The following is an 18,650-nucleotide window of genomic DNA, read 5'->3' as shown; positions in this document are numbered from 1 at the left end:
AGGGAACAGGCGGTGGTCGAAAAAAAATAATACAAGTGTCAAATAAGACCTACAGGAACATGTGTATTCGAAACATCCACGCATATCGAGTGATTTACCTTGGCTCTTACGTAACAAGAGCTTTCATAACAAACAATGGACCTTGAAACTTATGTAACACAGCTTTCACTTCATTTCAACATTCTCTCCATGCTCATTCGTCAATCGCTTTCCCACACCACTCGCTTGCAAATACCCATTCACCAATCACAAACCAGCCCCCCTTATCCCTCCTTTGACCACGCCCCCTTTCCCCTATCCCTCTTTTGGCCACACCCCGTTTCCCCTATCCCTCATTTGGTCACGCCCCGTTTCCCCTATCCCTCATTTGGCCACGCCCCCTCCGACCCTCACTACCCTCCAACCCTTGACGTCAGTCCACTTTGTATACTACTTTCATGTTATGATTGAATGAAAAAGCACTGTTGCAGTTATTGACTAATTACATATATTAATACTAATTATTAAATGCATCTGTTAAGTAACCAATTGCAGTATCTTTTGCAAAATCTTGAATGTTTAAGTTGTCAATATTATTTCTGTACTATATACTATAATACGTTAAAATAATTTGCAATAGATTTGGGATCCTCTGCTTTATAATCATTAGTTTTAATGAAAAAATATTTTCTTTCTTAGGATATCTACAAGTTTAAATTTAATAATATTCCGAATAGGTTTAATTGCATTATCTGAATTTTGTACTTTTCTATTCAAATACATTCTATTTCTCTCTTTCATAATTTTTGATAAATTACACTGTACTCCTTGCAGTATTTAAGAACATGAGGATCATTACATTGCAACTCATTACATATAGATTCTTCTTTTTAATACATGAGATTTTGAAGCCCTTGCGTTATCTACATGTTTTTACTTTGAATTTTTTCACAACATTGAGTGGAGAACATCCACTGAAATGATTATGAAATTAAGTGAAAAATTCAATACATTTACTCTTAATATCAGTAGTACCAGTAGCATATATGTTTTTCCAAGATTCATTTTGTAGACATAAATGTAAATAACCACTAGATACAACATTTACGGTCCTTTCTTAGTTTTTTAATTAATATTTTGAAATTGTTCATTGACATTTAAAACACTTAGGATTTGTTTATCATGTTCAGACAAGCCATTGATTATAGGTTCTGTCGAATAGGAATTCAGTCTAATTCTGTGTACAAAACATTTATCAATGGCTGTGCTACTTCAGCTTAGATTTAATTTGATTAGTTTCGCAACAATTGGACTTCCTGTTATATCCTGTTATTTAGATATTTAATTTAGGGTTGATTTATTAACTCTTACTGTGCAAGATGCCTCTTATTTCAATAATTCTATATCACGTTAAATAGTCATTGTCTACACTAAAGTATTATCGTCATCCCTCATTTCTCATCGTAATGGCGAACCGACGTGACATAAGACAGCGAGTTATAGCTCTAGTTGAGGCTGAATATGGGGCTAGATCTGCTGGCCGTTTGGTCGGTGTTCCTGGAAGTACAGCCGCGAGGTGGGTTCATCGTTACCAAAATTTAGGGGAGGTCGAAAATCGCCCTATTCCTGGGCGTCCGCGGATTTCTTCATTGGAAGAGGATGCTCTCTTATTCGAGACAGTTCGACAGGACCCCTTTCTGACTGCTAACGAAATAAGAGCAGCATCTAACGTTCCCGGCTCTTCACTGACTGTGATCAGCAGGTTGAGGAACTGCGGTATTAGGAGCCGGAGGGCTGCGCAAATGGAAATATTGGGGGAAGCACAAGCTGTCGACCGTCTTGCCTTCGCTACCAATCGAGTGGATTTCGATTGGAGAAATGTAATTTTCTCCGACGAAACAACCATCTCGAGTGATTACGAAGGCCTGTCCGTGTCTATCGTGAGGATGGTCTCCGACATGACCAGCGCTATGTGCACCGACGTGAAAGATCGGGGCGCTTTAGCATATCGTGTTGGGGGTGGATGTCTTACGATGGATCTGGCGTTATAGAACGCATCGATGGCCGGTTTAATGCGGGAACTTACGAGCACATTCTGGAAAATATTTTCCTTCCTTCCGTCCGAGAACGTTTTTCCGAAGGAACATTGCTGTTCCAGCAGGATAACCATCCCGTGCACTATGCTGCAAGCATTCAAAGATGGTTTCAAAGGAGACCCGAGATCGAAATCATTAATTGGCCTCCGAAGTCACCTGATTTGAATGTCATCGAAAATTTATGGACGGAATTGAAAAAGAGAAGGATAGCCACCTATGCCCACCGACGCCCTCGAAATCGAGACGAATTGTGGGATCAAGTTGTTGACACCTGGGAAGATCTCGCCGGGGATCAGAACTTATTCCACAATCTCGTGACATCCATGCCGGATCGACTTAGAGCTGTAATAGAAGCTGATGGCATGTGGACAAGATTTTAAGTTAACAGGTCTCTTTTTGTTTCTTACGATTTTTGTTTGAGGAAGAATACTTTTAACTTCCAAGTAAGATTTATTTTTTTTGACGAGGTTCAGCCCACTTGTAAGACCCAGAAATTGGACATAAATTATTCCATATTTTCGACAAATTAGACAATCGAGGAGCTCTGAACAAATTAATTACACCTCAATAAAAAAAAAGTTTTACCCGGGATCGAACACGAGACGTTTCGGTTATACAGTGGAACCGACACGCTACTATATGAGCTACCGAGACAAGACAATGACAGCAGCAGTCCAGAATGTAGATCCCTTAGCAGGCATTTACCATTCGGTACAGTAAAGCAATGATATTTTGTGACTCGAGCTATGTTGTGAAATCCTGGCCTTAAATGGCTGTCTTCTTCGTGATCCTTATTCTGGTCCTTGTCCTTGTTGTGGTCCTTGTAACAATTCTTGTACTATTTGTCATGGTATGTATCGTTACGTCGATATCGAGTGAACCGCGCTGTAGAACTTTAACTTCCGACGACCAAGAATCGTCTCATTCTTTTTAATGGTAACTATACATTAACATACTCATGTGACTCCATCAGATGATGCCAGGTGAGCTTGATGGCCAAGCAGCATGTCCGCTAAGGACTATTCACCTGTGTGGAAAGACATTGTCCAGGAATCACGAACATTTTGTGTGAAATGTGCGTTTCCTTATCGCCAAAGGAACCTCTTCCATTAAAGGAGATGCAGGTAAGTTTGGCGTTGAGACGGACTGGAAGTAAAATGGGGCCGACTTGCGTACTAGCTGAACAGTCATCACTCCCGATTATAATGCCGTCTATTGAGCAAACGGCGCAACGCCGATCCTAAGTTGTCTAACAAAAATTTAAGTAAAGATTAATTTTTGGTCCTGCAGAATATATCTGTTACATTACATCATTGTAACAAAAATTTGTTTTGGCCTCTTCTACCATCCATTAAATTTAACATGCGAACTCTTGCGACACCTGGTATAAGAGATGAACAAATTGACAATGCAGATTTATTGGGCAAATACCAGTCGAAGTAATCGTCTTAGTTTTAAAGTGCTCATAATTAGGAACCTTCCCCATTATAAGACTTTAGGTCCATTTCGACAAAAAAATGACGTCTGCCGAGTCTTTACAATCTCTGGAACCATCCCTCGATATGTAGTTTAAAGTTGTACAGAAAATCTTTATTTTTTTATCTGCTCTTGTAACATTTATCCAGTTATGTTCCTGTTTATTAATTTTTGTCGAGAATGTGTTTGATTTTTAGTTCCTGTACAGTACTTTTTTTTAATTTCTTTAACGATCTTATGCAGTGTATGTAATTGTTGTAAAAATCTTATCATTGTTGTGTTGAATATTGCTAAATATTATGTCCGTGTGTATGTATATATGTATGTAAGTATGTATGTATGTATGTATGTATGTGTGTCTGTATGTACGTATGTAGCCAGCCCATCGTTCCGATGTCGGAAAATATTTATCCCCTAGCAGTTGTTTCAGTACCTACAAAAAATTCAGTTACATTTGCCGGCAGGGACAGAGGGACAAGTGGTAAACTCGTCGCCTCAAACGCCATCAAGTATGCAACTGAGATATTACTAGGACGGGAGATAGTAGAAATTTTGTCCAGTGACTCTACGGTTTCGTATTTTGCTTTAATACTACACAAATTACCTCTGATTGATGTTCTGGTTCATATGTACGTGCATCTATGAGGCAGATATGAGATTTTTATCAAGTACAGGACTTGACAGGGTCATTTAGTTTTTATTCACCCGTTGTTGCTTACCCTTCGGACTTTTTACATCCGGAGGTTACATTAGTAATTTTATATTTGTTTTTACTTATACTTGGCATTTCGCAGCTTCTACATTCGAATATTTTATAGAATTTTATGTTTTGAATTGCGCCAGATAATTTCTTTCTGGTAGTAATTGTTTTATTATTTTGTTTCTTTTTTTAAACACTGCTTTAGGTCAAAAAATCTGCTCATTTTTTATATTTTTACGAATAACCTTGTTGGTAACGCATTTGTGCACCTTGTTTTTTATGTGACAACGTTTGCAATTCGTGTTTGAATTCAGCTTATGGTAGGCCTATTGTTTGTGTTTGTATTTTTGAAAGAATTTTAGATAAAAGCGTAAATAGCCATAGTAACTGACGTGGCCGTTTTAAATCCCATTAATTAATCATATTATCAGGCAGAGGAAGAACAATTTATTGTTGTCGACCTCGGTAGCGTAGTCTTTATAGCGCTGGCCTTGTGTGCTCGAGGTTGCGGGTTCGATCCCGGCCCAGGTCGATGACATTTAAGTGTATTTAAATGCGACAGGCTTATGTCAGTAGATTTATTGGCATGTAAAAGAACTCCTGCGGGACAAAATTCCGGCACACCGGCGACGCTCATATAACCTCTGCAGTTGCGAGCGTCGTTTAATAAACTATATATATACACACACAATTTATTGTTTGTGTAGACTACATCTGAAGTCTGATTAATGTAATATGTAGCTAGTCGCCGATGTATGCAATGGAGGGGAAAGGAACTTGCCACCCTACTCCATTATCTCCTAGCTTAGTTGCCTCACGAGTGATGCCATATTGGTGTCACTTATGAGATTCAAATCTGTCTTCGGACAGTTGACTAAACAACAGTAACAACTGCACAAAGGTGTTTGAAAGCCAAAGAGATTTGAACTTTGACCAAGTCTTCCTATTGGTTAAATTTGTTTAATCTGAAGATCTTTGTCGCCATTGAACCAACACTTAATTCTTCTCCTACTGTTTGCGCAGGTGGCGGTGCTGGCGGTGTGCTGGCTCCCGTACGTGGGCTGCGCGCTGTGCGTGGAGCTGTGCCCGTCCGAGGACGTGGCCACGGCCAGCGCCGTGCTGCCCTACTGCCTGCTGCTCGGCCACGCGCACTCCGCGATCAACCCGGCGCTGTACTGGCTGCTGAACCGCCAGTCCCTGCAGCTGCCCGGCTGCGCGGGCTCGCAGCACCGCCTGCTGTCCGGCAAGCTGCGGCTCTTCCGCCTGCCCGAACTGCACCGCAACGCCGCCGCAGCTGCCCCCTCGTCCACCAACGAGGCGGCCCTCGGCCCCTTCCACCCGCGATACGTCAACTTCAGACAGCAGCCTCAACGGTTCCCCACGTCCCACTTCCTGCAGTAGGACTCGCGAGGACTGCTGTTCAACATGTACAAACAAAACAACTACCGTACTGTGTATATAAAAGTTAGTTTTTTACTTCCCTATAATATTGCGAACACATCAGTTTTTTCCATTCTACATTACCGAAAATTCGTTTATCAGCGTTGCCAATCCGTGCGATAACTATAAAAGCGTAAAATAATTAAAGATCTCGGAAAATGTATGATATTTGGGGTTCAACAGAGGAAAATAAAGATAGAAAATGAAGAGTCCACTGCAAGAATGATGGATGTCACTTTCTTGTCGAAAATGAACCAAGACTGTCAATGCATAGCTTAAGATAGAATGTACATACAGTGTTATATGGCATTAACACTGATAGTCATTATCCAGTAATTTTCGGAAAATCGCAGTTAAGCTTTGAGCGCTAAGCATTTCAAACTTTGAATTGCTTCTTCTGCAAAATGTATTCCAAATGACATCCATCATTCTTGCAGTGGACTCTTCAAATGTTATAATTATCAGTTCTCTTGTTATAAGTTGTGTCAACTATACAACCTTCATTGAACTCTCTGGACGATTACTAGTCAAGAAAGCTTTCTTGATTCAGTTTCATTTTTATTAAAGCAGTTTCATTCCAGTAATTTCGAGAGAAAAATTGTCCCGGGGCCGGATACCGAACTCGGGATCTTTGATTAAACGTACCAACGCTCTACCAACTGAGCTACCCAAGAACTCTACCAGACACCGATCCAGTTTTTCCCTCTATATCTACAGATTTCAAAGTCAACAACCGTCAAGCAACCAACATTGAGTGCACACTAACTCTGTGTGACTTTAATTTTGTGGTTTTCTGTTCACGAACAGTGACGTGTATTATGGCAAATCGAGCTTTCAGGTATAACTCCCTGTAAAGTTGATTTGAATAATCTGGTAGAGTTCCTGAGTAGCTCAGTTGGTGGAGCGTTGGTACGTTTAACCAAAGGTCCCGGGTTCGATACCCGGCCCCGGAACAATTTTTCCCTCGAAATTATTCAAATCAACTTTACAGAGAGTTATACCTGAAAGCTCGATTTGGAGTTTCATTCCATCTCAAATATTAAACAATCTCTGATACGTGACTATCCATAATCTCGCGTAATTTCGTACAGCAGAAGCTATAATATGACCTAAAAATAATGTAAACAAGAAAAGTTTTAATTAAAGATGATGAAATAAACATTAATGATTTTAAAAGGTACAATTATTGAAAGTACAATGTTGGCAAACAAATATACAAATGCTAGGGAGGTGATAAAAACAAACAATGCTAGGGAGTGATAAAAACCAAATGCTAGGGAAGTGATAAAAATTGTAGAATAAGCAACCATGATTGGTTGAATCACGAAGTTCTGTACTGTTTTATTGGTCAAAAGTAGTATGACGTAGTAAAAGTGTAAATAAAAATAATTTCGTAATCCAAATACTATGACTTGTCTCGCGAGCATTGGCAACGCTGCGTTAAATATTTTCGGTCGTGAGTGGAACTTGTAACTCGACTATACGTGCGTATATTTTCATAGAAAATAATTCATAATACTAATAGGAACAGGTGGGCTATGATATTTGTTCTAAGCACAGAGCTTCTCACTTTTGAATACATGTTTAGCTTTTCTCCGTTGATTTGTGATTTTTAATAAGAGTATAGTGTTCTTTCATCTTTCTTTATTTTTTTATATTTTCTTTTTCCCTTCATTTATTTCCTTTTTTATATATTTCCTTCTATATATTCCTCTTTTTCTACCGTCTTACTTCTTTGAGTCATTTATTTATACATTTCTTTTTTCTTTCAATCACTCATACTTTCACTTTTCTTTCTCTCTTTCTTTCCTTGCCTTCGTTTCCCTTCCTTTCTCTATAATTTTTCCATTCTCTCTTTTATCTATTTTTTTACATTATCTCAATCTACTTCTATTTCTTTCTCTCGCGATATTTTGATAGTCGAAGATGTTTGCCTTGTTTAGCTGAAATACAACCTTTTGCTTATTTTTCTACTCTCTCGTTGTATACTTTCAGATACAAAAGCATTTAAAAACTATTCAGACTGTATCCTGAACTTCATTAGTTTCATAATGTAAACAAATCATCAAAACTGAAAGTACATACAGGATGAAATGAAATGAATCAATATATAACCTTTCACAAATCAATATTCCCCCTAGATAACAAGATTAATTAATAATTTAAAACTTCACCATAACATCGTATGACATTTCAGACTTTTTATTCGACTTTTACTATTTTATAATCAATATGTACTTTTCTTTCTTCCTAATAATAATAAACTTAACTACTACAAAATATCCACTTAGTAGCAAACCACAGTACCGCGAGAAATGAATCTTAAAAACTTTTCGGCTAACTAGACGGTTAGTAGACATTTTACTGCAGACTACATTCTCAAAGAATTACAATATCAAAGAGTATCTGTTGATTCTTGAAGGAGAAATTTTACCATATAATCGGGATTTCCTCCCAGGACTAAGTACTATAACTGATTATTTCAGCTTTTAATGATATAAAACTTCGATATTTCATTCTTTTCTTCCATACATTCTATTGTTAAACTTATACTTTCACGTTAAATAAAACGGAAATATAAAATATATTATAACGAATTTTGAATATAGTAAGCCAAAAATTCACTGAGCACATACCTTTAGCAATATAAATACAGTAAAAGAATTTTAACCTGTTACAGAAAATGTCTGAATTGCTCTCCATGTTCACTTAAAGGTGATGGATATGGTATAATGGGACATATGAGCCCCCTAGAATCAAACTGCACTATCTCCAAGTTATGAAATATGGGATTACAGTATGTTTTAATGCAGAATTATGCAGGGAATGTAATGAACTGCTCGTTTTGGAGTCAAACTGGAATTTATCTGTCTTAACACAATAGTAAAATCACGGTTTGGAGTCTAACTGCACTAGTTTTCCGTCTTTTCTAACAAATCAGGTTTCTGGATAAAGTGCAGTTTGACTCTAGGCGATTCATATATAAAATCAGGTAATCGATAAAATTGTTAATAATGTTAAAACTAGAGAAGGTTATTTTACCATCTTCAGTATCATGCACGGTTATTTTTCGTTCAAGCCGTATATTTTTCGGAGTTTCAAGTAAATCATGATTTTTTAATTATATCACTTAATTTTATATTTTGAATATATTATACCCCTGATCCTATATAACAGATTGACCAGTCTAATGCAGTTTCAAGACAACTTTGATCAATTTTACTATGCTGCCATCTAGTGACTGCAAAAGAAGTCACTAGATGGCAGCATAGTAAAATTGATCAAAGTAGTCTTGAAACTGCATTAGGCTGGTCAATCTGTTATATAGGATCAGGGGTATAATATATTCATTCAATATACAAATATAGATAGATAGATTTATTGATATTAGTTCACAAAAGTACAAAACTTAATAATTTAACAAAAAGATCTATATACTGTACAAAAGTAGTCATATATAATAATAAATATACAATTTCCTAAACTAATTAATTTATCGCAAATCTCAATAATTTATTGGTTCAAACTTGCACTTACGTCTGGTTTTACTGCATGTTTAAAGCAATCGTAATAATCATTAAGACTTTAAACCTTATTTATCTGCACCTTTTCACAATTTAATTGTAATTTTTTGGGTCTTATTTTACATAATAACTTATTATTTCAAATAGGTGAGCAGATGTCGACATACTGTAAGTCATGAGCCTGAAATAGCTGAATCGGTACATTCCATATGTAGGTTAATCTTTATTTCTTGCAATATTTTCTTGTCAGCAGAAACGTTTGCGTAACTTGTATGAAGACTACCGCATACCTGTTGAAACACAAACTTGACAAGTTGCTTACATAATCAACCTCATTTAGTTTCATAATTGTATCGCATGCATTCATTTTCGATTCATTGCTATTATGATGACTAATAAATTTATTATAAATGCGTTCTTATTGAAATTAATATATAGTAGTTAATCAATTTATAAAATCAAAATTATCTTCTGAACCTTCACTAATTAATATAGCTATCGGAATACATTAATAACTTCATTAATTCTCTATTATCAATTTTCTTATTATTTTAAAACCTTGACGTTATTCTATCTTATTTTCAAAACCTGTCTTTTTATCTTATTTAGTTAATCATAAGTTTTTCTAATTTTAGGAAAATTTAATCTTTGTTGATGCCTATCTCTTAGTAGGTAGTTTCGTTCAGTATCTATAGCCTTGATTGATTTTACTTTATTTCTGTTACAGTTTCTATTATATAAATATAATACTTCGTACAATAATTTTTTTTTTCAAAATAACAATTTAACGATCTAGAAGTAAGAAAATTACGCGCAATAAAATATGTTATGATCCGAAAAGATAGCTATACTTCAATGTATTCAAATCATTAACATATTTATCAATCATATTCTTTGTATAAAGAATCTGTCGACTAAATATATTACGTGTGATTAATTAAAGAAATTATAATAGCTTTAATAGGTTATAGTTCTCCAAAATAGGTAATTATTTAAATGAAGATAATGTGTAAAAATTATTGCGAATAGTAGCTATGTTATGTGAAGTTAAAATATATAGCATACTGTAAAATATTCTTAAAGCTGAAACTCTTTCAATCTTGACAAATAAGAAAATTAGCAGAATATTGTTTAAAAACTTCTACAGACGTTATGTTACGTGAAATATACTTAAATTATTACTAATACATAAACGTATCTCAGTTCCTGCGTGAATTCTGTTAGTCCTCCATATTTGTTCATATTTATTTACTTATTTATACGTTTTGTTGATTTTTTAATTTCATGTTAATCCATCCATGTTTTGTTTATTTATTCAGTTATATGTTTATTTATTATTTTTATGGAATAAAATAGTTTAAGGAAAAGTACAAATGCCATTATATTCATAGTAATTTTGAAATGAGTTGTAAGTTAAAGTTAAACATATTAATTTTCATTCTCACCACAACAAGCTATCAATATTGAACAGCAGTTCGAGCAAAATCAGAATCTAGTCACATGTTGAACTCTTTTTTTAAGTTTCTTTCACAAAATGTGATCTAAACGTGCAAAGATCACGTTGAGATCCATCCTCAGAAGTGCCGTTACCTTGTATGTTGTACTGTATGTATTTTATTACATTTATAAGAGAACTGGTCTCCCGTTACAAGCGCTGGATGCTAATAAAATTCCCGCCCAAAGTGGTTGGGTCTTGTTTCATGACTGAAGCTTCACTACTGTTCCTCATCTAGTAATAAAATTACGTGTAAAACTCTGCCTCCCAACTTTCTAAGATGAATATTTCCACTCATGTATATAGCTTTTAAACATAGAGTTTTGTAACATACTTTAAGACTTCGTAGAATAACAATTTAATAACAATGTACATGTTGGAATGCTCATTGTGCTTCATGGAAGTAACTTTAGACTATACTGTTATATTATTGATTTATTATTTCCTACTTTCTTATTTGTATACTATCAGGATTTAGATCAGGAGTTTAATTGCGAAAAATTAAGTTTCCTTACGCATGTAGAATTTCGAAACCTTCCACAGAGGATGACATTCATGGATTTTTTTCCTGGAGCGTCAGATCATCTTCCAGGCAGCAATCACGACCTTACTTATGGCTCAGGGTTGAATTTTTTTAAGATTTGATCCTCCTAGGATCTAGGTTAATGAACGTTAGCTCGAATATTTGTTCAACTTGAAATCTGTTTGGGAAGAAAGTAACGCTTTAATTTATAGAACTGAATTAACGTAACCATTCACCAGTTGATAATGGTATTGTATTCACAATTGATACAACCAGCAAAAAATCTTTAGAATGTATATTTGCTTCTTTAAACTTTCTGATTGTCCTTGACATCTCTGTTCTGTTTTAAAATTTGAATTGTTCATACAAATATGTCACAATTTCTACTCCATGTAGGACATCCAACAACACAAAATCAGACAACTCAGCTGAGTTTAACACTAATTAAGTCACTGATTAACTTTGTAACCTCTTTACTGTGTTAAAGGTTTAGGTACAGTTTACAGCAGTAAAATTTTGGAAATATTAAACATTTTTTCTCCATACTGTATCTTATACAATAATGAAAATTAGTATATGTAAAACACCGTCCTTTTGCTATATGAAAAAAGTATTTTTATGAATTAAAAAAATTATTTGCATTTCTTGTTTCAAAATTGTTCACTGTGCAGTGATGAGCTTTTCCCACATAACTCAAAAACTACCCAACATTCTGTGTTGAAATTTTTTGTGTGTATTTATGCATGCCATTTATATGATACAAGAGCACTCCTTTATCTTTAATAGATTGTCTAATAAAAAATAAATTCATTTTAAAAAATGATCAAATATCAGTATTTTCTTCTAACACAAAGTAAAAAAAAAATATTCATTAAGGAACATAGTTGAAAGAGCATGTAAACATGAATTTCAGCAATAGAACAAAAGAGAGAGAACATAAAAAAGTTAACAAGTTTATGAGTTATGAGGGAAACGCTTCATCACTGCACAGTAAACTTCCATCATTTTGAATTTTGAAAAAAAAAATAAATAAATGACTTTTTTTTAAATCATAAAAATATTTTTTTTTCCATATAGCAGAAGGACGGTGTTTTACACATAATAATTTTCATTATTGTACAAGATACAGTAATGGAGGGAAAAAATTGTGAATATTTCCAAACATTTTACTCCTGTAAGCCGTACCTAATCCCTTAATATGAGAAATTTACCTGGCTGACTAGTTTGGAAGTGATATTTTTCATTGTCTGAAGTCTAGAGAAGATCCCGCGATATTTTCTGGTTTCCTGTTGTGGTGAGGTGTGTTCATGATTGTGTCGGAAAGGATCTGTGTTTTCAAATTGAGTTGAGTGTTCAGGATTTGCTGGGGGTATGTTTAGTGTTAGCCAGAAACTTGACACTCTAGAACAATATGAAATTTACAAACATACAAAAACACACCCCCAGTACATCCTGAACACTCAACTCAATTTCAAAACACAGACTCTTTTCGACACAATCATGAACACACCCCACCACAACAGGAAACTAGAAGATAGCGCGGGATCTTCACTAGGCGTCCGACAATGAATATCACTTCGAAACTATACCTGTTTCTTCTAAAGATGGGACTTGACAGTAGCGCTGCGATCGGAGAAACAACTGAATGTCACATAGCGTGGAAAGCTTGTTGCTATAGTAACCACAGCTGTTGAGTTGCCAAAGTTATAGTTCCCAGGTTTTGAGTGCTTAATACCTTCTTGGAACTATTTGTTGTGCACAAAATGATAACATTAATTCGTTTCGTGTTTCATTCTCTGTCGATATTTGTATTGTTTGTTTGCTTTCGCATAAATTGTCAATTAATGTTTTAATGTCAGCCATCTAACGAAAACTGCTAGCTCACATCAGCTGATCGCGTGATAATCCATATTGGCAACATAGCACTGTAGTTCCAAGCTCGGCCGCTTAACTGTCATGTCCCATCTTTAAAAAAGAGCAGGTATAATCAGACACGTAAATTCCTCATATTATCACAGTAAAGAAGTTACAAAGTTAATCAGTGATTATATAACTGTTATAAAATGTGTATAGAACAATGAAGAACTAACTAAATGCTGACTATTTTCCTATAATTTTGATAGAATAAGAAATTAAGCTGTGCTAGAAAGAGTCGGTGAAGAAAGAATGATGATGAAACTGATCAGGAAGAGAAAAAGAAATTGGTTGGGTCACTGGCTGAGAAGAAACAGCCTACCGAAGGATGCACTGCAAGGAATGGTGAACGAGAGAGAAATTCTGGGCAGAGGAAGATATCAGATGATAGACAACATTAAGATATATGGGTCATATACAGAGACCAAGAGGAAGGCGGAAAATAGAGAAGATTGGAGAAAGCTGGGTTTGCAGTGAAAACTATGAACGAATGATCACTTAACGACTGTCATTTTCCACGTCACTGTGATAAGATTTGGTGATATGTAATTTCTTTTCTAGATATACTGCAAGGTTTCTGAAAAATTACAGAGTAATTTTGATAACAATATTGTTATTTGAATTTTTTGTGCTTAATCGCTGGCATACTTCGTGTAAGGGCTTTGAAATTATTTGACACAAATGCTTTTAATAATTTTTCTGCAATTCGTCTATTGTTGGTAACGTTATGTCCCTTCAACAAGTTAAACGACAGATTCTCTAACTCTCTCAATTCATCTAGAGCAGTGCTTCCCGAAGTGGGGGTTGTGTAAAGAGCTGAGGGGGCCGGGAGATGATTTACACGATAAAACAAGCCGTCTACTGCATAATGGTGCAAGTCGGCTGGTGTGAATCATGATCTGTTGAAACCCCCGAATTGGAAGCCAATGAGAACAAAAACCTTAGATCGGATCGTGAGCCTACCACAGTCTAGTATATACAGTCACGAAGCTCAATACGTAGTAAATATACATCCATAGATAGTTGCTAACCACTAGGATCGCTAATATCGCCTCATTACAGACAATGCGAAATAGTACCGCCACAGTCTGTTGTTCCTAGCATCCTCACAACTCAAGCTTCGTGACTGTATATACTAGACTGCTTCTGCTTTGTAGCAACAAATACCGCTCCGTTCTGAATACGACATGCTATAAATTCACATTTAAATCAGTGGCGGCCGGTGATGCATTCTAGTGGTGGTGCCAAAAAAAAAAAAAAAAAAAAAAGTTGCACGCAAATCATCCTAGTGAAAGGTGATAATCACAGCTCACGTTTACATTATGTTAAATAAACCACATTAATTAAACCAGCTATTTTACCAGGTGTGCACTTAATAATGGATCTAGTAACAGTTACAATAACATTTCCAAAACTAATAACGAAATTTACAAAATATAGAGATAATGCAAAACTTTCTCAGTATTGTTAAGTCAAATACAAATGACTTTTATAACTAGTAAAATTACTGGCAAAAACACACGAGAATAACAATGATATAGATAATAAATGAACACGTTTGCACTTTATTTAAACAGGCCGATGAATCCAAGGCAGCAGCCTGAATAACACATGTTCATGTTCAGCTCAGATCTCATGTATCGTTAATAAAAGCATCAATACTAGCAACAATATAGCGATATTTAGTTGCCACAAAATAAAACAAATATTACACAAAATTAACAAATAGTGTTACATAATATGAAAAAAATATTTATCTTTCTAAAAAGAACCATGACTGACTATCTCTGCATTCAATATAGTTAAATGGATACCGGTAATAATTTACACATTCAAATCCAAGTTGTGTGCATTAGTTTTGAATATGTATCATTACATTAAGATTTGGCGCGGAAGTATAACTTGTGTTTTCCTGAAAGCCTGCGCTTGATGATTCCCTGCCTAACGTCTCCAATAATTCTGCCAGCTAGCGAAATTTCTGCATAACTGCGCTCTAGCGGCCAGAATGTTAACTACTGAGTCAAATTGAATTCGGCTCAGAGTCTGCCATAAGAAACGCATATGAACTTGAATCAGTAGCCTTTTGTATCTTTTGTACAGAGATATATAGACGCGGACAGTGCCACGCCGAACTGGCTCCAACGTTCGCAGAAACGCTGCAAGAGTGCGTCCCGATCTGTGCACGCGCTCGTTCAGATGACATGCGAATAAAATGTGTAGAAATAAACTATTACAACTGCTTTCTAGGATATGATTTTTTGTTTCTTTCATTGGTGATGCCATGGCACACTGGCACTGCCCCAAAAGCCGCCCCTGCATTTAATCATATTAATTTACACAGAATCGTCATAAAACTATTATTATCTAGCATTGCTGCTTATGCAGTTCATGCACTGTCCGCTACATCTGTTGTGTATCAGTGCGCTCATTATTAGAATAGAAATTTCTGGTACTCTACGTGTGATGGGGAAAAAATACTACCGGTGTGTATCGGCTCAATTTAACTCCTGATCTGGTTAGAATTGTTCGTCTCCGTTAATATTAATGATTTCAAAGAATTTTGTAAAATGATTTCGGTAAAATGTAACAACATGCTGAGCTAATGATATCCTCAGATCAATAAGTTAGTTAAAATTTGTTTTAGTTGAGGCGAAATATGGGATCATAAATGGGAGTAGCTGCATAAAATCTGTCCTGGAAAAGTTAATAAAAAAATTCCAGTTGCCTGCGTCACAATTTTAAATAAAGTGTCCAGTGTAAGAAAGCAGAATAATAACAGAAATCATATTACTGAAAATGTATAGAAAAGTTCAGTTTTAAATCCCGACGAAGTAAAAAATGAAAAATATTATTGAACATAAACTGGCGAGAAATCTTGAATGAGAACCTACATTCGATTAATTATAATGAAATTCTTACAAGTTAGAGAGAATTGAATGTGAAATTAGTCAATAATTTTTAAAACATTGATCTCAAGTTAATTTAGAATTTTCATAGACACTAGTGTTTTAAATTAAAAGTACAAACACAAAAATATTGTGACTATTCAAGATTTAAACATTGCCTGAAAACAGTGTCATAAACTAAAATAAAATTTTGGGGAAATACAGAGCCATTATGTTCCATGAACTGTCACTGACATTTCACAGAAGCAAATTTCTTACGTGTATAATTCAAAAAAGAATACCAAAGCGGAAAATGACATAAATTATAATTATATTGGATAATAAAGAAAGTAGTGGAATCAGCATTCTACAAGAGGACAACTCTGTGATTCCAAGGCAAAATGTGATATATAATTTCTTGCAGTTTTTTTAGGAGCGAGCATTTAAAGTTTGAACAAACGTATAAAACCATAGTAATCCTGTTTTATAACAGTGGGTTGGAGAGAAAAGTGACAGATATAAGTATGTCATCTTTTGCTACAATGAAGATACAATCAGGATGCATAACATATCGCAAAATCTCATTTTCATAAAAAATTGACATCTTTTGACTTGAAGCACAGAACTATAATTGAATTGTATCAGAATATGGCTAGTTGATAGATCATTATACCGAATTAAGAAATGAAAGATAATTATGTGTTGTAATAAGTGTAGAATTTTTAATTTTAGAGGATCACTATAAGGCATACGCTTTTAGAAGGCACGTCAGTTCAACCAATATTCGTCCAGCATTACTGCGCTGTTGCCAAACTGCTAGCGGGAGACAGAGAGAGAGAGAGAGAGACAAAGAAAACTCGGTACATGTTGAATATACAATTAATGTACCGTATATCCACGTCGCACTCCTGTCATACCGCAGTCGCCCTTGGACAAGTTCCGTTTGTTCCCACGCGTTGTGCCTTCTAAAAATGTATGAACTATAGGATATTGATATGGAACTGAAATTAAATTGATTTTTTAAATTTTGAATTGTGAATCAAATAGTATGTATCATTAAAATCAGTATGTAACATGAAATTGTACAAATTATCGACTTCCCAACTTCATTATACGGAAGGCAGAAAAAAAAAACAAAAACAAAAGTTTAAGCACACTATCGAGAGCAGAAATGAAATTTTACGAAGAGTAAAAGCCCTTTTCAAAAATTCTATACTCTGTAATCGTAATTGTAATGTATAGTATAAAAGAGTAAAATGTATATTTTATCCGCGAGCGCAATAAATTTGTTTACTCTCATGTGCTATACAATATTTATCCACCACTGGTATCTAAATTTCATTTAAATTGTGGACTTTTTCTTTGTAAAGTGTCGTTTGTGAAGAAGTTATAAATGAATGAATGTATGAATTTTATTGTTGCTATTGTGTTTAATGTCAAGGAGAGAGTGATTTAAAAACTTTAAATTATTCACTGCTGTTAATAAAGCAATGGTTTAGGTTGCTAAGGACGATGAAATAAAGGCCAATATGTGGAGCTGACGTTCAAAATTCAACACGTCCACCATAAACGATTTTTCAGGAATGGCGTAAAACGTTTTATTACGAAACTATACGACAAACTTATTTGATTTTATATTCTCCCGTAATGTATTGTTTTGTGTTCATAAATCTATTGTATATGCATAAAATCAAATTAAGTTTATTTTTTATGGGTTATATTGAAATATAACCCGGATATGTTACTTTTTTAAGAAATGTTTGGACATACTACTTTATGACAGAATCATTTATCTAATATTACATAATACATTTATCTAAATATGGGCAAATATTTGTATTGCAATCTTACACATTTTGGTTCCGTACACAAGCATTCTACAACTTGTTATTTGCTGATGCATATTAGACGCATTAAAATTTACAACAGGGACAAATATTTTTAATGCAGTCTTACACGTTCTGATTCTGTCCACGGATTCGTTTTTTTTATCATTTCTAAGATACAAATATTATAAAATCCAATTTGCCTGCTATAATATGCTTCCTGAATTGATCTATTGGGCAGAGGTTGGACCTGCTGTATGTCAAAGCAAAGACTGGGTGTGTCTGTAAATGTTTCTTTTATCAGAAGATCATAGAAACATTTCGCTCTCTTAGTGTGATTTTTTTCCTATAAAAAAATCGAACCTTTCCTTAGAATGTTTAGGACTCTGCTTTCTTCTTTCGCAATTCACGATTTTTGTCTCCAACAACAACAGAATTCTTATCAGAGTCCATTTTGATTAGAAAGAATGCAGAGAGCTCCTATGGAGCCTTCTCATTGGCTAACGAGGTAATGTTGCATATTGTTTGAATCATGATAGTGGGTGAACATGTTACGAATAGAATGAACACCTTTCGCGCTTTAGACTTGATGCGATATGTAAGAAGTATACGACGTTATCAAATAGAGAAAGAAAATAACTGCCTGTTCCATCTGTTATCTAAAAAATGTACTATGGAGGACATGTTGCGTTATGAACGCCAGCTCCGCAGTTTAGCTACCACTTATGGATAAACTAAAAAAAGATCTTAATTAATTTTCAAACCATTATACCGTACAAGCTACAGGCGATA

At 34.9% G+C, this 18,650-nt stretch overlaps 1 protein-coding gene across 1 annotated transcript in view; it reads left to right on the top strand.

The window, feature by feature from the left end:
- LOC138700056 (alpha-2Da adrenergic receptor) overlaps positions 1–8,864 on the top strand; it is a 687,508-nt gene extending 678,644 nt beyond the window's left edge. Inside the window, exon 7 of the mRNA XM_069826359.1 lies at positions 5,275–8,864. Within this exon, the coding sequence (XP_069682460.1) occupies positions 5,275–5,652 (378 nt within the window). The 3' untranslated portion in view covers positions 5,653–8,864. The remainder of the gene's footprint in view (positions 1–5,274) is intronic.
- The last annotated feature ends 9,786 nt before the right edge of the window (positions 8,865–18,650 follow it).

The sequence above is a fragment of the Periplaneta americana genome, chromosome 5 (assembly GCF_040183065.1).
Source record: "Periplaneta americana isolate PAMFEO1 chromosome 5, P.americana_PAMFEO1_priV1, whole genome shotgun sequence".
NCBI lineage: Eukaryota > Metazoa > Arthropoda > Insecta > Blattodea > Blattidae > Periplaneta > Periplaneta americana.
The sequence above is the reverse complement of the archived record's forward strand: the minus strand, read 5'-3'. Positions and strand labels throughout refer to the sequence as shown.